Consider the following 22,021-nt stretch of genomic DNA (forward strand, 5'->3'; position numbering starts at 1 on the left):
GATCTCACAGTTCATGGGATCGAGCCCCTCATTGGGCTCTGCACTGACAGCACAGAGCCTGCTTAGGATTCTCTCTCTTCCTGTCTCTGCTTCCCCCCCCACCCCCCATGTGCACGTGCTCTCTCTCTTTCTCTCTCTGTCTCTCAAAATAAATAAATAAACATTTTTTAAAAATCCATAAAAAGGAGTTTACAAAATTATTTGCAAACCCAGTATTAAAAAAATCATTTTGCAGTGCCTGGGTGGCTTGTCTGTCCAACTCCTGGTTTTGGCCAAGGTCATGATCTCACAATTTTGTGGGTTCAAGCCCCACATCGGGCTCTGCAGTGACAGTATGGAGCCTCCTTGGGATTGTGTCTCTCTCTCTGCCTGTTTCTGTCTCTCTCAAAATAAATAAATAAACTTAAGAAAAAAAAGTTTCAATACCTAGCCAAGTACTAAGTTATATAGAAGTCTGAAGAAATTTCAGAAACTTATGTAAAGAACATGTTCTGTGACCACAGTATAGTTAAGGTAGACATCAAAAACCAATATTATTTTAAAAATCATATGTATTCAAATATACATTGAAATATGTTAAATATCTACATTGTTCTTGAGCTTAAGAGGAATTGCAATTGAAATGATAAATTATTGGGGTGCCTGGGTGGCTCAGTCACTTGAGTCTGACTTTGGCTCAGGTCATGACCTCATGGTTTATGAGTTTGAGCCCCACATCACTCTCTGTGCTGTCAGCACAGAGCCGGCTTCAGATCCTCTGTCCCCTCCTACCCTCTACCCCACCCCTGCATGTGGGCTCGCTTGCTCTCTCTCAAATAAACATTTAAGAAAATTTCTAAGAAAATAAAAAAATGATAAATTATTAAAATACCAGACCTCGCTAATGGATATTTAGAAGAAGACATAGTCTAAAGTGCGATTTAAGAAAATTATGAATGAATGAGTTGTGTTCAACTAAAGAGGCTAATAAAGGAACAATAGTGTAGAAGCATAAAATGGAAAGAAATCATGAAGATAGTGATGTAATTCACAAAAAAGAGAGCCATGAAATAGTTGGGAGTATCAGCATACCCAATATTGGATCTTTGAAAAGCATGCATTAAATAGAAGATAATTCTAGCACGGTTATCAAGAAAATTGAAGGAAGTGTTCAATATTGTATTGGGAAGAAGAATTGGGATATAACTACAGATGCAGTAGAAATTTAAATAATAATCATTTTTAAAAGTAAATATTTATACCAGTGTTCTGTGTGCTTTACAAATATGAGCAACATTATTGAGGTAGAATCTACATGACGAGGATAATTTTTAGGAAATTGTAATTGTCTAGAGTCACTTAAGAAAGTATATAACTTAAACAAGAAACATTAAGTAAATTATATTGTTGATAAGTCTCCTTCTAAAGACATCAAATTCAGACTAATGGAAAATTTTTACATGTCTTTTGCCTATCAAGTAATTTTTTCTTAGAGAATACCAAAGTACTAGATCTCATTCAAGACTGTATAACACTAATATTAATAACCAGTTGTCATAAGAATAATGTAAGAAAATTAAAGCTCAATATTTTATTTTTAAAGTTTATTTACTTGAGAGAGAGAACATGGGGGAGGGATAGAGAGGGAGAGAGAGAGAGAAACCCAAGCTGGCTTGGTGCTGTCAGCGCAGAGCTTGAGGCAGGGCTCGAACTCATGAACTGTGAGATCATGACCTGAGCTGAAGTCAGATGCTTAACTGACTGAGCCACTCAGGCACCCCAAAGCTCAATTTTATTTTAACATAAATGCCAAAATCTTAAATATATACTGGCAGTTAAAAATCAGTAGGATATGTACAAAAACAAATGAGCGCAAGACCAGTGGGATGGCTCAGTGGAGTATGCGACAGTTGATCTCAGGATTTTGAGTTCAAGTCCCAGGTTGGATGTAGAGATTACTAAAAAATAAAATCATAATAAAGAACGAAAAAGCCAGGTCAAGTAGGGTTACTCAAAGGAATGAAAGGAATGTTTCACTATCAGAAAAATCTTCTTGATTATAACTCAAGAGATTACAGAGCAAAACTATATGAACATTTAAATAAAGATGAACAGGATAATACTAATTTTTAAAGTAACATTATTATATTTGATCTTCATTCATGGCTAAATTACTTAGCAAACTAAGACTAAAAAGGAACAAGTTTGAGCCCTGCATCAGGCTCTGTCCTGACAGCTTGGAGTCTGGAGACTGCTTCGAATTCTGTGTCTCCCTCTCTCTCTGCCTGTCCCCACTCGCTCTCTGTGTCTCTCTCAAAAATAAATAAACATTAAAAAAATAAAAGGTAACTACATTAACTTTATTTTATTCTTTTAATCTTTATTTTTGAGAGAGAGAGAGAGCTCAAGCAGGGGAGGAACAGAGTGAGAGAGAGACATGGAATCTAAAACAGGCTCCAGGCTCCGAGCTGTCAGCACAGAGCCTGATGTGGGGCTTGAACCCATGAACCGCGAATTCATGACCTGACCTGAAATCGGACACTTAACCAACTGAGCTACCCAGGCACCTATACATTTAACTTTATTTATTTTTTTTATTAAAAAAAAAATTTTTTTTAACGTTTATTTATTTTTGGGACAGAGAGAGACAGAGCATGAACTGGGGAGGGGCAGAGAGAGAGGGAGACACAGAATCGGAAGCAGGCTCCAGGCTCTGAGCCATCAGCCCAGAGCCTGACGCGGGGCTCGAACTCACGGACCACGAGATTGTGACCTGAGCTGAAGTCGGACGCTTAACCGACTGAGCCACCCAGGTGCCCCCATTTAACTTTATTTTATAGGAAACAGTCTAAATGGTAAAAATTGTGAAGCTCTGATAAAGAATCCAGGGTTGCTTCATATTGTCGTTTCACTTCTGAGTGTGCTACTCCTGTGTATTAAATTAAAACAGTAAATATGGTACAACTATATATATATATAAATTAAAAAATTTTTTTCTAATGTTTACTTTTGAGAGAGAGAGTGTGAGCAGGGTTGGGGCAGAGAGAGAGGGAGACACAGACTCTGAAGCAGGCTTAACTCATTTGTTCATAATGAGCCACCCAGGGGCCTCAAGACAATAAATGTGGTAGAAATATATTAAAAGGAAGATATAAAATTGGTTATTTGTAGAGGATATGGTCATCTACGTAGAAAATATGTAACTTACACCTTTTTAGTGAGCTTATCTTGGTTACTGGATATGTAATCAAGACAGAAATCAAATATCGGAAATAATCGGCTAGAAAACTTAATTGAAAATAATCCTGTTTGGGGCGACTGGGTGACTTAGTCGGTTAAGCAACTGACTGGTTCAGGTCATGATCTCGCAGTTCATGAGTTCAAGCCCCACGTCAGGCTCTGTGCTAACAGTTCAGAAAATAATCCTGTTCATAATATAACAAAAACTAAGGATTTTGAGTAAATCTAATAAAAAGTGTTGGAGACCTTTGTAAACACTAGAGTTGAATGAAGAAACATCCTGTATCTCATTGATTCTCAGATGTACATTATGCTATTTTCATATGGGATATGTCTTGGGCGCCTGGGTGGCCCGGTCAGGTTAAGTGTCCAACTTTGGCTCAAGTCATGATCTTGCAGTTCGTGGGTTCAAGCCTGGCATGGGGCTTTGTGCTGACAGCTCAGAGCCTGGAGCCTGCTTCAGATTCTGTGTGTCTCTCTTTCTCTCTGCCTCTCCCCCACTTGCGCGTTTGCGCTCTCTCTTCATCTCTCTCTCTCAAAAATAAACATTAAAAAAAATTAAATTTGAAATGGGATATGTCTTAACAGTTAATACAGCCATAATTTAGTGAAGATTTTTTTTCATACTAGCACATAAAATAGTTAATGTTTAATAATTTATAGCCTACTACATTTTATGGAATATGGTGTATTTATGTAGGGGAAAATTCAATGTTATAAAGGTGCTATTGATACCGTTCTACAAGTGCAATTCAGCCTTTATTTCAACATAAATTTTCTAAGAATTTGGTAAAATTCCAATATTAATGTGAAAGAGCAAGGGGCCCCATATAGCCAGCATAGTCTTAGATTAAAAAAATAAGTTAAAATTCCTGTCATATATCAAGACATAATGTGAAAACATAGTAATTATGACACAAGTTTCAGCACAAGGACAGTTCGAGAAGATAACAGAATAAAAAGCCCAGAAACAGAACCCCAGGTGTGTGTGGAGACTTGATACATTACATGACAGAAATGGAGAAGGATGGGCCTTTCAACAAATATTGGCATTTGTACATGTGGGAAATAAAATTTGATCTTCATTTTATACACAAGACTTAGTTCCAGGTGGACTAAAGACCTAAACATCAGTAGCAAAATTTGATTATTTTTAGAGGAGAATACCTTTGATGTGGGATAGAGGAAGATTTCTTAAGGTACAGTAGGTACAAAATAGAAAGATTTGAATGCATTAAAATTCAAACTTTAAAAAAGAAATTCAACAGCTTGGATGACAGGCCATAGACTTGGAAAAATACTTGTTACTCCTAACCTGAACAGGAATTGCTATCCAGAATTTATAAAGAAATACAGTTTAAATCTAAATAACTAAAGCAATCTCAAAAAGTAGGCAAGGCAGATGAACAGATAGTTTACAGAAGTGTACAGAGACCAGTAAATGTGAAGTTTCATTGCTAGTCTGGTAAATATAAACTAAAACCACAACAAAATGCCATTTTACACCCATTAGTTGGCAGAAATTAATAGGTAAAAATGTAAATGTTGACAATATACAGCAGAGGGAACTTGTGTAGTACTGATGTAAACTATGTTGGAGAGGAGTTTGCTAATATCTGCTAAAGTTGTCGTATGTTTCAACCAGTAATTCAAATCCTAGAGAAACTTGCATATGTGTACAAGGAACTGCACAAGGGTCTTCTCTCCAGAGTTTTAATAATGAAGAATGGGAATCAACCTGAATGTTCATTGACAGAGAAAAATAACATATTATATTCATGCAATGATATTCTTTAAAACTGCTGAAATGAGTAGATCTGTAGATACCAATAAACAAATCTCAGAAGCAATGTTAAGTGAAAAATGTAGGCTACATGGTGATGTAGCTTGGTCGTATTTATGTAAAGTCTAAAAACATTCAGAACATTGCTGAACACGTAATACATGTGGAAACACATGGTAGTGATATAAACTTGAGTGAGTTACCTTTGGAGGAAATGGGGTCAAGGAAGGACACTCATCATAGGCATTAAATATTTATTTATAATTTTTTTGAGTTTATTTTGAGAGCAAGAACATGTGAGTGAGAATGGGGGAGGTGCAGAGAGCAAAGGAGAGAGAAAATCCGTAGTAGGCTCCTTGCTGCTAGCGCAGAGCCCCGTGTGGGGCTCCATCCCCTGAACCATGAGATTATGACCTGAGCCAAAAGCAAGTGTCAGATGCTCAACTGACTGAGCCATCCAGGCGCCCCACATTCAATAAATATTTTATAAAAGCTGTAGGTTTTGATATTTGTCGTATGATACCAGTCATATCGTATCATATTATTCTTCACGAGTTATAAGCAACTGTCATTTAAAAAATATAAACCTAACTGTAGTGAGTATTATGAATATCATCTGTATGGCATTTGATAGTGTATTACTTTGCTAGGGCATCCCTAACAAAATAACACAGACTAGGAGGCTTAAACAATAGAAATTAATTTTCTTATAGTTCTGGTGACTGGGAGTCTTAAGATCAAAGTGTCAGAAGTTTTGTTTTCCCCTGAGTTGTCTCTTGTAGACACTGCTTTCTCTTTGTATCCTCTGAAGACCTTATTTCCAAATATAGTTAACATTCTGAGTTACTTACTAGGGGTTAGGACCAACAGGAATTTGGTGGAGGCACTGTTTAGCCTGTAACAGTTTATAAAGCTGTCTCACATATGGCTTCATACTTGTTACAACAGTCCTAGTGAAGTAAGCAGTGGTAGATATGATTCCAGTTTTACAGATAAACAGACTCTGAAAGTCATATGATTAGTGTGTGGCAGAATTAGGACTTCAAATTGATTGTCTGGAGTAGAAAGTCTTTTAACTATTATGCTTATTTTACTGGAGTTGAATTTCTCAGTTTTTAACCTTTGGCACTACATAATGTAGTGTTTTCCAAATTGATAGAAGTTGAGACTTCTCTGGGTCTGTTACATCCTAACATTTCTCTCTCTCGGAATGCAGTTTGAGAAATCCTTGTTTGATGGCTATTGACCTATAGAGTTTTGTTCATTAGTATATATAATAACTTCTCTATGCCAGTTGTGTTTGCTTATAGTTGGATTTATGCTAACGTGCAAGGTGAGAAAAATGCATTAAAATCAAATACATTTCTTGGGGCGCCTGGATGGCTCAGTCGGTTAAGTGTCTGACTTCGGCTCAGGTCATGATCTCGTGGTCTGTGAGTTCGAGCCCTGCGCTGGGCTCTGTGCTGACAGCTCAGAGCCTGAAGCCTGCTTCGGATTCTGTGTTGCCCCCTCTCTCTGCCCCTCCCATGCTCATGTTCTGTCTGTCTCTGTCTCTCAATAATAAATAAATGCTAAAAAAAAAAAAAAAAAATCAAATACATTTCCTCAGTGACTTTACTGTTAGAATGGAAATAACTTAGATCCTTTGTAGATTCTTAACTCTCAAAACCACTTTGAAAGAGTCATTCTATTTTTATCTCATTTTTTTTCTAGAATATGACCAAAATAATTCCTATTTTTATTCTTTATTGAGGATTTTGTGATGCCAGTGAATATTACTTTTGTTTATTTGATTGCTTTCCTCACACAGCTGCGGTCTTGTAGTAAGAGTGAGTTGATATCTAAGAGCTCAGAGATCCTCATGATGTTTCAGCAAGTTCATCGGAAGCCCATGGCGTCCTTTGTTACCACTCCTGTTCCACCAGACTTTACCAGGTGCGACATAGTTTTTTAACTTGATTTTCATTTAACGTTTATGTGCATATGCACATGCTTGTTTCAAAAGAATGTTAGTTTTCTTAATTAACTCTATGTTTTTTAAGGTGTTATTTATAATGATGTGGTTTAGTAAACTTTATATACATGTAAATCTGGTTAAAAATTCTGTTGGAGTTACACTTTTGACTGTAAAGAGATGATCTTGAATTAGGAGTTAGTTTCTTCCTGGAGTATCACCTTCTGTAGAAAAAGTAACTGATCCCAATTTAATCACTATCTGTTCATTTTTTTTTTTTTTTGTAAATTTTTTTTTTTTCAACGTTTATTTATTTTTTGGGACAGAGAGAGACAGAGCATGAACGGGGGAGGGGCAGAGAGAGAGGGAGACACAGAATCGGAAACAGGCTCCAGGCTCTGAGCCATCAGCCCAGAGCCTGACGCGGGGCTCGAACTCACGGACCGCAAGATCGTGACCTGGCTGAAGTCGGACGCTTAACCGACTGCGCCACCCAGGCGCCCCTCTGTTCATTTTTTTAAATTGATATATAATTGACATGTAACATATTAGTTCCAAGTGTACAACATAATGATTTGACCTTTTCAAGTGTTGCAGAACGATCACAGTAAGTCTAGTTAACATCTGTCACCGTAAACAGTTAAAAAACTTTTCTTATAATGAGAACTTTTAAGATCTGTTTTCTTAGCAACTTTAAAATTTGCAGTACAGTTTTGACTATAGTCACCATGCTATCTAGTTTATCTCCATGACTTACTTTATAACTAGAAGTGTATACCTTCTGACTCTTTTTTTTTTTTTTTTTTGGTATGTGTCTTTCTCTGACTTATGTAGCATAATGCCCTCAAGGTCCATCCATGATGCAGTATGGTCATTCTTTTATTTACCTTTTGAATTTAATTTATATCTCATTGTTTACATATATGTTGCCAGAAACAAAACTCAGAATATGGATGAAATGCCAGAAGATTCTGAAGGTGACATGATGTTACCTCCAGATCCTAAAAGGTGGTGGGAGGAAACAGCTGGTTGTGTTCTATGCATCTTTTAGTTTTTGTCTTGGGCAGTCTTAGAATCCTTTTGAACCAGCATATTCTTTCAAGCATGTTTGCACTGTGGTATTAGACCAGTGGTTCTTGGCATTAGTTGTATGTTAGACTCAGTTGGGATTCTATTGAAAATTACCAATGCTGGTTCATACCTCAGGTCATTTGAAATAAAATCTCTGCAGATAGATTAGTCTGCTTGAACAGCCATAACAAAATAACACAGATTGGGTGGTTTCTACTACAGAAGTTTATTCCCTTATAGTTCTGGATGCAAGAAGTATGAGATCAAGGTGCTAGGAAATCTGATTTCTGATGAGGCTTCTTGCTTGCTTACAGACAGCCTTCTCCCTGTGTCCTCACAAGACCTTTTCTCTCAAGCACAGAGATCAGTGTCTGGTATCTTTTTCTCTTCTGAGGACACGAGCTTTATTGAGTTAGGGTCCTTCCCACCCTTATGACCTCAGGTAATCTTAATTACCTCCTTTTAATTTTTATCTTGGGTAGTCTTAGAATTCTTTTGAACAGCATATTCTTTCAAGCATTTTTGCCCTGTAGTGTTAGAGTAATGGTTTCTTGCATTAGCTGTATATTAGATTCATTTCAGATTCTTTTGGAAAGGTCCTGTCTCCAAATACATTGGGGATTAGAGCCTCCACATACAAATTTTGGGGGACACAGATGGTCCATAACATTGGGTGCAACTAGGCATTTGTATTTTGTTCATTTAAAATCTCCTTAGTTGGTTCCTAAGAAGAGAGGTTAAACCACTGCCTCAGATTAAAATGTTGGTATAGCAGATTTTAGTCCATCTTAGACTTTAAAGATGGCTTTGAAGTACTGCCACATGTTTAGTATGTTGAAGGCTGTGTTACCTAAAGGAAATAGCCTTTGTTTTAAAAATGTATAATTGTCTTTTTTTTTTTCTCTGATATGTGGTGCCCTCTGATGGCCACAGGGCATTGATGGTACTCAAGTGAATAGTGCAAGCCAGGGTTTTTCAACCTTGACATTGTTGATCAGGATAATTTTCTGTGGGGTTGAGGGAGCTTTGTTGTTTATTGTGGGATGTTTAGCAGTGTCCCAGTAGCACGTTTTCCTTTATAGTTGTGATGAAAATATTTCCAGACATTGCCAAATGCTTCCTAGGAGTAAAACTGCCCCTGGTTTAGAATTTCTGGTGTAAGCCCTTGTTCCTCATCACAGATGCATTCCTAAGGATTATCACCACCCATAGTCCTATAAACAGAAGGGTAAAGTTCTTTTGACAGCCAGAACTCAGGTAGATCTCACTGACTATTAAGTCTTCATTTCTCTCTGAATTAACAAGCCAGATATAATATTCCTATTTTAATCAAGAACTGAATATTACTAAAAGTACTTGGTATTTGCTATCCTTAAGTAGATTAGGTAAACTAAGGATGTTCACCAATATCGAAAGGCTGCCTCTTTGATAACATGGTCAGTCATTTCAGTTTTGAAGAATACCTTTTTGGAACCATCCATCACCGCGGAATGAAACGTAAGTTTTGATGTAAATACCATATATAAAGGTAAATGTTTTTCAATTCAAAGTATAGTGCATGGATCACATATCAACGCCAGCTCTGGAGTGTTTGTCCATAATGCAAATTCCCAAGCCTATTGCCTGGCAATATTTGGAGGTGATGTCTAGATAATGAATCTTGGGCATCCTGAGTAATTCTGTCCTCAATTTTGGGAACCACAAATATAGGTAAACTCCTATGCTGATACTACTTGCAGTGTCTCATTAGGCAGGCACCTCTGCTTTAGATTTCTTGTCAGTCTCTCTTACATCCAGTGATTGTTTTGCTTTCTGTTCCGTAACTGCCTAAGTGGCTCAGAACCCCAACAGTCCCTTTTCATTATCTTGTTTTTTTTGGTGTAGATAGAAGGGACTGAAATTGGGAGGGCAGGGAGCAAGGGAGGCAGGTAGGAGGGACATCAAAGAGGAAATGACCAAAAACAATTTTTTTAAGTATGACAAATTAAGGAGCTTTCCATAGATAAAGTTCACCTTAGGACCCTTTCTCTCCCAAATAATGCTTATTTACTGCCTTACTGGACATTTTGGCTTGTAGCTTTGTTGACGTTAAGTTACAGATCAAATTTAGATGTACAAAGGCAGTGGTGAATGTTTCTAAGCTTTGAGATCTTAGGACTGGATTGCCTTAAGTTCCATCAGTTGATTTGTGATGGAGCCACAATGGAGAATAAAAAGTCATTGAACAAGTGTGGTGTTATTTATTAAAGACTGTATGTTCAGCACTATTGTGCTACACAGGGGAGAAGAAAAACTAGTAATCTTACTGGGTGTATATTCCATATTAAATAGTATAGAATTATATATTAAAATCTAGTATTTCATAATCAATTACAATTGATCTTTGAACAGTGTGGGTCAGCTGTATAATGCATCCTGTTTAATGCTGCCACATAGCACTAATTTGTTAACAATGTTATTTTTCAAAAAGTTTCCCTAAAAATTATACATGTATAGGAGTACATCACAATACCCTGGGATTGATAGAGGTTTTCTGTGCTCTGAATGTGATCATTTTCTCTTGCAAGTGACAGCTTGGGCACATCATACTATACTCTCTTGGTCAGTGAGCTTTAGTGATCTATTTTAGCTCTTTAGCTCCTAAGCTTTCCACTCTACTGTTCTGAGTTAAACGTATCATCTCCTTCTCTTATTTATTTTGTGTTTTGGTATTTATGTATGTATGTATGTATGTACGTATGTATGTATGTATGTATGTATGTATGTATGTTTGGTTATTTATTTATTTAACCTCCAAGTTTGTTAGCATATAGTGCAATAATGATTTCAAGAGTAGAGTCCAATGATTCATCCCCTATGTATAACACCCAGTGCTCATTCCAAAAAGTGTCTTCCTTAATGCCCCTTACCCATTTAGCTCATCCCCGCCCCTACCTACAACCCTCCAGCAACCTTCAGTTTGTTCTCTGTATTTGAGTGTCTTATGTTTTGTCCCCCTTCTTGTTTTTATATGATTTTTGCTTCCCTTCCCTTATGTTCATCTGTTTTGTATCTTAAATTCCACATATGGGTGAAGTCATACAATACTTGTCTTTGACTAATTTCGCTTAGCATAATACCCTCTAGTTCCTCCATGTTGTTGCAAATAGCAAGATTTCATTCTTTTTGATTGCTGAGTAATTAATACTCCATTGTGTATATATACCATATATACCGTATCTTCTTTATCCCTTCCTCTGTTGATGGACATTTGGGCTCTTTCCATACTTTGGCTATTGTTGATAGTGCTGCTATAAACATTGGGGTGCATGTGCCCCACTGAAACAGCACACCTATATCCCTTGGATAAATAGTAGTGCAATTGCTGGGTCATAAGGTAGTTCCATTTTTAACTTTTTGAAGAACCTCCAGACTGTTTTCCAGAGGGCTGCACCAGTTTGCATTCCCACTCACAGTGCAAAAGAGATCCTCTTTCTCCACATCCTCGCCAACCTCTGTTGTTGCCTGAGTTGTTAATTTTAGCCATTCTGACAGATGTGAGGTGGTATCTCTGTGGTTTTAATTTGTGTTTCCCTGATGATGAGTGATGTTGAACATCTTTTCATGTGTCTGTTAGCCATCTGGATGTCTTCTTTGGAAAAGTGTCTGTTCATGTCTTTTGTCTATTTCTGCACTGAATTATTCGTATTTTGGGTGTTGAGTTTGATAAGTTCTTTATTGATTTTGGATACTAACCCGCTATCCGAAATGTCATTTGCAAATATCTTCTGCCATTCTAGCAGTGGCCTTTTAGTTTTGTGGTGAACTCTTTTGACCCTTAATGGCTAACAAAAATATGACAAAATAATAGTTTGGTCTTCCAGCCAAAACAACAAAGGAAATGTATAGCACTGGATGTTAAGGATATGGTGGAAAAAACGTTATGAAAGATGTTATGAATTTGGTGGGAGAACGAACCAACGCTGGTATGATTGGAACTTGCATGAAATTATAAACAAAAGCATGTCATGACTTGACCAAATTTGGAAACTGTCCTGGAGACATTTCCTTGAAGCTCTGATTAGGTTTGTGGTTCCAGGTAGGCTTTCTAGGTACTGCTTACATTCATTCTACTAATTGGGGTTTGGTATACTGAATGTGCGGAAACATAATGGAGAGAAGTTAGAGCAGACGTTCAATGGACCATGACTTCTAATCTGTTACTTGAAAGAATAGTAAAGATTAACGAGGCAAACATCTGGGAGTGAGGAATATGAGTGTTTTAAGAAAAGGTAACAGCTGCCTTGGAATATGGTTAGGGGTGTTTGATGGTAGGATAGTAGCTATATAGTTAACTATTGCAGGGCAAACCCCATACTTACGTGAAAAAGATATGAGCTATTTAGCTATACATACTTACCATAAAATAAAAAATAATATATTTTTAAATCTATGCTGTGTTTTCACTGGCAAACCACTAATTTCTTTAGGCACTATCACAGTGTGAAAGTGCTGTAGATGTTATCATATATTTTATTTTGATAATAATGAATTTTCATGAATTAAACTTTAGAAGATATATCTGAGGATACAGTGAAATGGCTTGCAGTTTATCTTTTCGGTAAATTTATAATTTTATTAATTTTATTTATTAAAAACATTTTTTTAAATGTTTATTTAGTTTTGAGACAGAGAGACAGAGCATGAGTGGGGGAGGGACAGAGAGAGAGGGAGACACAAAATCAGAAGCAGGCTCCAGGCTCTGAGCTGTCAGCACAGAGTCCGACGCGGGGCTCAAACTCACAAACCATGAGATTATGACCTGAGCCAAGGTCGGTTGCTCAACCTGAGCCACCCAGGCGCCTCTATAATTTTATTTATTAAATACAGAATATTTTATGTTATAATACTGTATATGATAGTGTCTTTATCATAAATGTTTTATTGACTGACTTTTGAAGTGTTTGAATGACAGTACTGTAGACTGTTCACATATCTAAGGGTATATCCTGTGGTTGTGTTGTAGTTCAGTTCTCTTTAGAGAAGAATTTATGGAACTAAAGTTAAGTTGCCTGAGGTAATCTTGCCTTGCCAAGAAATTGTTGCTTATCCACTCTATTTGCCCCTAGGTGATTATGTATTCTTATTCCATAAAATGGTATTTCCAAGTTAATATTCTTAAAATATTCCTCATAATTTGTTTTAGAGACTGAAGTTGGGGATTTATTGTGATGTCTTTTGCTCTTTCTTTTGTTTTTTTCTAAACTTCCTTATATCTGTTTCATATTTTAGGTTCCCGACTTAAGCACCCTTCCTTTTCCTATTTCCATGAGTAGTTTTGAGAGTCTCTTATGCTTATTTTAATGCTTACTTTTTGCTTCTCAAAAAGCCCAACTATTTTATAAACTATTTGTTGAGTTCCAATTTAATTGAAAACTTTTGATGTTAGCTTTTGATGGTTTTACAAATTCATTTGGTTTAATATCCGTATTTAGTAAGGATTGAAAAATATTTCTTAGAGACTTAGTTTAAAAACATTTTAAAGATATTACTGAGGGACTTTGTTTTTTAATTAAATGAAATTTTAAACTTAAATAATTATTTTACCTTTTGCTTCTTTTTAGTGAATTAGTACCATCTTATGATTCAGCTACTTTTGTTTTAGAGAATTTCAGGTAAGAGTTTTTGACTACTGAGATTTGTTTTGTATGTCTACCTAAGTAAGAGCCAGGAAGTATCATTCTTGGGTAGAATACAGAACAAGGATCTGTGTCACTCAGTGTGTAATCTTAGAAGAAGCAAGTTTCATATTAGAAACATATAGGTCATTTGTCTGGATTGTATTTTATCTTCAGGACAGATTGCTTCTCTATCTAGTCTGGGAAAAGAAACCATTTTTTTTAAAGAAGAGGGTCCACTTAACTTTTGCTAAGGTGGGGCGAATGGGATTATTAAGGTCAATGACCATCCCCCATCCTTGGAAATAAGAGTGGTGGGAAGAAGTCGATTTGAGTCCATTTATCTTAGCTGGAAGTGAGAAATTGTGAATGAGAGGCCATTGTCATAAGAAATTTTATGCTTTGTAACTTGCATGTTACTTTGTTAGCTTTTACTACTTTTTCTTGAAGATTGGAAACAAAGATCTTAAAACGCTGAGGTCTTAAAGGGACTTGTTTTCAAAGACAGTTTGGAAATGGGGAACCATGAAATAAAAGGCCTTGCCTTGGGAAGAGAAATTCTAGGAGGTGATAACCATCACCAAAGGCCAAAGTTTGAGGATTAATACTTCTTTCTTTCCTTTCTTTCTCTCTCTCTCTCTCTCTTTTTTCTCTTTCTCTCTTTGTCTCTCTTTCTTTTGAGAGATATAGAGAGAGAGCACGTGAGCACCTAAGCAGGGGAGAAGCAGAGAGAGAGAATCTTAAGCAGGCTCCATGCTCAGTGTAGAGCCTGACGCAGGGCTTGATCTCACGTCCTTGAGATCCTGGCCCGAGTCAAATTCAAGAATTGGATGCCTAACCGACTGGGCCACGCAGTGGCACAGTGGGGGCTGGAGCGCCCTCCTCCATCTGCCTTTTCTTATGGGATAATTTTTTGGCTAAAATACAAACTTTCTGAGGATATCCCCACATATGTTAAGATTAAGCATATTTCTTAAGTTTTTCCATAGTAGAAAAGGATAATTGTACTACAGCTATGTGAGGAAGAAGCCCATTGGGTTTTTTCTTTAATGGTAAAAGATTGCTTGTTGAAGTGGTAATTAAATTCAGGACACTTAGTTTTATTTTTCTTTATATTTTCCTTTTCCCTTGAATGTCCTAATTTTGAAACTGAAAAGATACTGCTGAATATTTCAGTATCATTAAACCTTATTTCAGAATGTAAGTATATATAAATTTATGCAGTGGAGTCTTGACTTGTTCAGCACCTTCATTTACTTGTTTAGGACTGCAAATAAGTAACATAAGTAAAGTGCTTAGAGTTTGGTTTTGCTTGTTGATATTTCACAACAGTTTTGATCTTGGGATTTGGTTGGTTTTCTTTTACTTCAGCACTTTGCGCCAGCGAGCAGACCCTGTTTACAGTCCACCTCTTCAAGTTTCAGGACTTTGTTGGAGGTTAAAAGTTTACCCAGTAAGTTTTTCATATTTCTAATGAATTTTGAAACCAGGGTCTTTCTTTCAGTGTTCTGTAGCACAGTGGTTCACTTTTATGTTTAATTTGACAATTTCATTTACTTTATTAAGCAATTCATGAATCAGGCAGTATCCCATCTAACAGATAGAAAGATGCTCCCTGGTTCACTTTTCTTAGTGGAGTAAAGAGTTAAAGTAATGACAATATTACGGTTTTTTTATAGGGTAGATTACTAAGCATACCAAAAAAATGAGTTAAAATGAACAGTATAAACCTTGACATTACATGAATTTTATTTCTTATTTCTAGGAAGATATTTATCTTTAGACGAAATATTTAAAATTCTTATTTTAGATAACATTTTTTAAATAAAAATAAATTATTGATACAGAAAGCCATAAAAAAATACATGTATGCTGATTGCATACTCATGGTGCATTTCAGTGTGTTCCTTTGACCTAGGAATTTTCTGCAAATTGGCAGCTGGATGCAGTGACATGATGAGAGATATATAGTTGCTTCCTATGGCAACAGTATAAGTAGTAGTGTGTTCTTTTATCACACCATGTCTAGTTGCATCTCTTATTGTGATATTGGCAGCTATCGATGTTCATTGCCTACATCTGTTAATTCATTGGAAGTTGTGAAATAGTGATATTTTATTGTTTTTCATTTATTTGTAATAACTTTTATAAAGATACGCTTCTAAGAGATGCTTCCCGTTATCTGTTATTTGGGTACCCATGGTTATAGTTCATAAAGAACAAACAATTTTTTCCTGTTATTTACTAGTTATCCTTAGTATTTTCTGGAAGTGATCAATTAGGTTTTTAAAAATGTCATTATGAATTCATGGATTTATACATATGTAATGTCTTTAAGTTAGCTTCTGTGTCACTTTGCTCTGACTCTAAAAGTCCCTAGTAGTGATTCTTAGGAGTTAGCTTTCTTATTCTCATATTTATGGCAAGATGTTCTAGGCTCATTATGTACATTTCCTACTCCATATCTGGAGTCAGCCATTTTATTCAAAGAGTCCTGATTCCTTTTAGTGGGAAGTGATATTTCAAGACCAAACTGGGTGCTAGGGATGCTTATTTTTATGAGGTTGGTCACAGTTTCTAACCTCCTTGGTGAAGGGAGCTAGGAAATACAGTGATAAATATGTTAGATGTTTGGAGAGGGGGAAATCTGTATTTATTTATTTATTTAAAATTTATTAATAGACTTTATTTTTTAGAGCAGTTTTGAGTTAAACATCAAAATTGAGTAAAAAGTAAAGAGAGTTTCATATGCCCCCTGACCCCATACGTGTACATGCTCCTCCATTATCAACATACCTTGTCCCAGAGTGGTACATTTGTTACAGTTGATGAACTCCTATTGACACATTATTACCCAAAGTTCTAGTTTACATTAGAGTTCATTATTGATACATATTATAGGGGTTTTTTGTTGTTGTTGTTATGTTGTTTTTAGGCCAAAGAATATAATTCGAGAAAACTGGGTAGGAGTATGGATAAAATTGAATTGGATAAGCTCCAGGGATCTCAGTAGACAAAATATATTTATGAACGCTTTAAAATTGCTATATAATTAAATACTGGGTTTTTTTTTGATATGTGTATTTTTTTAAAGATAAAATAACTCATGAGTCAGTGCTTACATTTATAATTCAAGTTCAAGACTGTGGAGTGTTTTTACTTAATCTCTTTATATTACACCTGTGTCTCCTTCCATTTTAGTAATCCCTTTTTTAAAAATTATGTATGTATATTTTTTTAAATTTACATCTAAGTTAGTGTATAGTGCAGTAATGATTTCAGGAGTAGAATCCAGTGATTCATCCCCTACTTATAATACCCAGTGCTTATCCCAGGTGTCTTCCTTAATGGCCCTTGTACATTTAGCCCATCTCCCCACCCACAACCCCACCAAGTGAGCACAGTTTGTTCTCTGTATTTAAGAGTCTCTTATGTTTTGCTCTCCTCCCTGCTTTTATATTATTTTTGCTTTTCTTCCTTTATGTTCATCTGTTTTGTGTCTTAAATTCCATGTATGAGTGAAGTCATATATTTGTCTTTCTCTAATTTTGCTTAGCATAATACACTCTAGTTCCATCCACGTTGTTGCAAATGGCAAGATTTCATTCTTTTTGATTGTTGAGTAATACTCCACTACATACACACACACACACACACACACACACACACACACACACACACACACACGCCCGCATCTTCTTTATCCATTTATCTGTCGATGGACATTTGGGCTCTTTCCATGCTTTGGCTATTGTCGATAGCACTGCTGTAAACATTGGGGGTGCATGTGCTCCTTCAAAACAGCATACCTGAATCCTTTGTATAAATACCTAGAGGAATCCTACCTCTTGAAGCCTTTGGAAATTATATAACCAATCACTCATCTGCTTTATTTCATCTTATAGACAGAAATATTTCAGGATAGGAAGTCTTAATTCTACCATCAATTTGATCACAGAGAACTACTTTTGTTCATATTTTTTTGTTTATACTCCATGTTCCCCACACCCCTTCCCCACTTTCTGCCATATTAAGTAGGAGTTTTGATGTCCGAATCTTATTCTCTAGTAGATTCTACTGGAACAGCTAGTGGAAACAATATTCCCTGACTTTATATTTTGAAAAGTTTGTATTTATATACTTTAAAGCCAGTATTGCTGGGTATAAAATCCATAGCTTATATTTTCTATCATTGGGTATCTTAAATGTTTAATTCCATTTTCCATTAGGTAAAATCTGATTATAAACTAATTCTTAAAAGCATTGAGTGATATGGACTAAATGCCCAAATAATCTTTTTGTTTGTTTAAGTCCAGTAATTTACTATTATGTGTTTGGTTGTTTTGAGTCATTATATGCTGGTGTCTTTCAGTATGTAGATTTAGATCTTTTTTGTTTTTCTTTTTTAATGTTTTTTATTTATTTTTGAGAGGCAGAGAGAGACAGAGCATGAGCAGGGGAGGGGCAGAGAGAGAGGGATTCACAGAATCTGAAGCAGGCTCCAGGCTCAGAGCTGTCAGCACAGAGCCCAGTGTGGGGCTTGAACCCACAAACCGAGAGATGATGACCTGAGTCAAAGTTGACACTTAACCAACTGAACCACCTAGGCGTCCCATCTTTTTTTCCCGCTAAGAAAATATTTCCTGAATTCTAGTTTTAAGTATTTATTATGTTTTTTTCTCTGTTTTTTTTTCTTGGGACTTGGTGTATTATCTGTATTTTGAGATTTCTTTTCCTGTCTTCAGTATTTATCACTTTCTACTCTTATGAGCTTTTCATTTCTTATTCATTCATTCATTCATTCACTCATTTATTTTTTTCTATTTTTATTTATTTATTAAAAATTTTTTTTTTTTTTACATTTATTCATTTTTGAGAGACAGAGACAGAGCATGAACGGGGAAGGGGCAGAGAGAGGGAGACACAGAATCTGAAGCAGGCTCCAGGCTCTGAGCTGTCAGCACAGAGTCCGACATGGGGCTCGAACTCATGAACCGTGAGATCATGACCTGAGCTGAAGTCGGATGCTCAACCAACTGAGCCATCCAAGCGCCCCTCGTTCATTTATTTTAAAGTTTATTTATTTTGAGTGAGTGAGTGCACAATTGGGGGGGAAGGGTAGACAGAGGGAGAGACAGAATCCCAAGTAAGCCCTATGTTGTCAGCACAGAGCCTGACACAGGGCTCAAACTCATGAACCATGAGAACATGACTTGAGCCAAGATCAAGAATCAGACGCTTAACTGACTGAGCCACCCAGATGCTCCTCTTTTTCATTTAAAAAATTTTCCTTAGTTCACTTACAAGATCTGTTTTGTTTATTTGCTCTCATGTTCTTTTTAGTTCAGTGATTATTTCTTAAATAACGTTTTCTTTTATTTCTAATTCTTTCCTTAGTTTTATCACCTGATTTCTGAGTGTTTCTAATTCTGGTATGTTATTCTTTTATGTCCTATTCTTATTTGTTTATTTTTTTTTTCCTTCTGTAGGTTGTCATACTGTTTTCTTAGTGTCATGGATTGTTTTGAAATGGGTTACAATTTTGATCTATTCTTTGAGTATGTTTTTCAAGAATGTTTTCATTATAAGGATGTTATTCTCTTTTTTTACTTTGGCAAATAATGCTTAACACTGAATTTGCCATCTTAATCATTTCTAGGTGTACATGTAGTATTGTTAAGTGTATACACGTGTTGTGCAGCAAATCTCCAGAACTTTTTTTACATCTTTCAGAACTGAAGCTCTCTGCTCATTAAATGATAACTCCCCCTTTCTCCTTCCCCTCAGTTTGGTAACCACCATTAAACCTTTTGTTTCTGTGAATTTGACTGCTCTAGAGATATCATATATGTGGAATCATATAGTATTTGTCTTTTTGTGACTGGCTTCTTACATAATGTCCTCAAAGTTGATCCATTTTGTGGCTTGTGTCTGAATTCTCTTTTTAAGGCTGAACAACATCCAGTGTGTATACCACACATCGTTTATACCACACATCATTTATACCACACATTGTTTATCCATTCATCTGTTGATTGGCACTTGGGTTGCTTCTACCTCTTGGCTCTAGTGAATAGTGCTACTGTGAACATGGGTGTGCAAATATCTTCTCAAGATGTTGCTTTCAGTTCTTTCGGCTATGTACCTAGAAGTGGTATTGCTAAATCAAATGATAATTCTGTTTTTAATTTTTTGAGGAACCTCTACACTGTTTTCTGCAGGAGCTACCCCATTTTATACTCTCAGTGATGCACAAGGGTTCCAATTTCTCCCTATCTTTGTTAGTACTTGTTTTCTGCTTTGATAGTAGCCATCCTGATGAGAATGAGGTAGTAGTTTGGTTTCAGTTTGCATTTCTTTAATGACTAGTAATATTGAGCATCTTATGCCTATTGACCATTTGTACATCCTGTTCAGAGAAATGTGTACTCAAGTCCTTTGCCCATTTGAAAATTTTGTTGTTGGTGTTGAGTTGTAGGAATTTATATATTCTGGATATTAACCCCTTATTAGGGGTTATGATTACACATATTTATTAGATGTATAATTTATACATATTATCTCCTATTCTGTAAGTTTCTTTTTATTCTTTTAACATTTCATGTGCAGAAGTTTTAAATTTTGATGTGGTTAAATTTATGTTTTTGCTTTTGGTTTCACAGCCAGGAAATCTTTACCAAATTTAATGTCATAAAGCTTTTTTCTTATGTTTTATTTTAATAGTTTTATAGTTTTAGAATTTACGTTTACAACTTTAATCTATTTTGAGTTAATTTTTGTACATGAAGTAGGGACCCGATTTCATTTGTATGTGGATATCCAGTGTCATAAGGCAATCAAAAATAAATATGGTGCCTTGCTTTCTGAGAGATGTCCTGGCTCTGCCCTTCTCCTTCCTTTGTTTTTATTATTTCTCCGCTGTTTATTTTTTATTTCACTCCTAGCACTTTCTATGTAATCTCTGGAGTTATCATGAAAGGCCCTATACATTCGTTTATAATAAGAATAAGAACTTATAAGTGTATAAAATTTAGAGTGACTTAACTGCATTTAATTCTCAGACTTGTTAATGTTAGGCATCCTTGTACTCAGTTCATAATCTGTTGAGCAGCTCATTCCATTTTCAGTTGTCTGTATTTGGCTTGTGAGGCTTTTCAGTGGCCAACTCTTTGTCATTTTGTGCTTTTTCCTGTTTTTTGTTTCATTAGATGTCCTACAGCTTCCCTCTCTTTTCTCCCATAAAGATGTATATATCATACAGGTCTTAATGGTTGTAACTGATATATCTTTATTTGCTTATATTTTTGGGGTTGTGGAGATAACCTTTTATCTAGTTTTGTTGTAAATATTGTTTGTGAGCTTTTGGATTTTCTGTCCAATTATGTGTTTTGTTTTCTGTTTGGATTTAGAGAGTTGCATAAACTGTGTTGCCATTGCTGCAATCTTTCCAGAATCCTGTGTTGAAAAATCTTAAAGCTAGTATTTTGTTGGAAGTGCAGCTGGCATGTACTTAAGATACTAAAACATTTTCCTTAAAATTATGATTAAAATTAAAAAGATTTCTAATATTATTAGCTGATAAAGATCAGGAGTAAAAAATATTCCTTTTTATTAAAAATTTTTTTTAACATTTATTTATTATTGAGAGACAAAGAGACACAGAGCATGAGCAGGGGAGGGGTGGAGAGAGGGGAGACACAGAATCCGAAGTAGGCTCCAGGCTCTGAGCTATCAGCACAGAGCCTGACTTGGGCTTGAAGTCACGAACTGTGAGATCATGACCTGAGCCCAAGCCAGTTGCCTAACCATCTGAGCCACCCAGGCGCCCCTATTCCTTTTTATTAATTTATTCCAGGGAAATAGTTCTAGGAGCATAATTTAAAGATTTTTAAAAAAATGTTTATTCATTTTTGAGAGAAAGAGATACAGACCAAGCAGGGGAGAGTGAGAGAGAGAGAGAGAGAGAGAGAACGAGAACCCCAAGCAGGCTCCATACTGTCAGCACAGAGCCCTATGCAGGGCCCAAACTCACAAACTGTGAGATCATGACCTGAACCAAAACCAAGAGTCATGCTTCATTGACTGAGCCACCCAGGTGCCCCTCTTGGGGCATAATTTAAAAAAAGAAAAGAATCTGGCCATTTGAACAAGGATATTGATAGATTTTTTAAAATAAATATAATTTGAGATAAATTTATATTCAATAAAATTTACTAATTTTAGCAAGTTTCCACAAATATATATAGTCAAATAATTATTACCACACCGTGATTTTTATTAACCCCCCAGTTTTCTCATTTGTTTTTTAAGCTGATCCCTTCTTTCTTCCTTCCTGGC

General features: G+C 35.9%; 1 protein-coding gene across 5 annotated transcripts in view; it reads left to right on the forward strand.

Annotated features, from left to right (window-relative positions):
* TRIM37 (tripartite motif containing 37) overlaps positions 1 to 22,021 on the forward strand; it is a 130,096-nt gene that overhangs the window by 35,718 nt on the left and 72,357 nt on the right. For all 5 annotated transcript variants that reach the window (XM_047832398.1, XM_047832400.1, XM_047832396.1 and 2 more), the window contains exons 9-11: positions 6,813 to 6,937; positions 13,631 to 13,681; positions 15,056 to 15,137. In XM_047832398.1, the coding sequence (XP_047688354.1) occupies positions 6,813 to 6,937; positions 13,631 to 13,681; positions 15,056 to 15,137 (258 nt within the window). The remainder of the gene's footprint in view (positions 1 to 6,812; positions 6,938 to 13,630; positions 13,682 to 15,055; positions 15,138 to 22,021) is intronic.

Source organism: Prionailurus viverrinus, chromosome E1, assembly GCF_022837055.1.
Source record: "Prionailurus viverrinus isolate Anna chromosome E1, UM_Priviv_1.0, whole genome shotgun sequence".
Classification (NCBI taxonomy): Eukaryota; Metazoa; Chordata; class Mammalia; order Carnivora; family Felidae; genus Prionailurus; species Prionailurus viverrinus.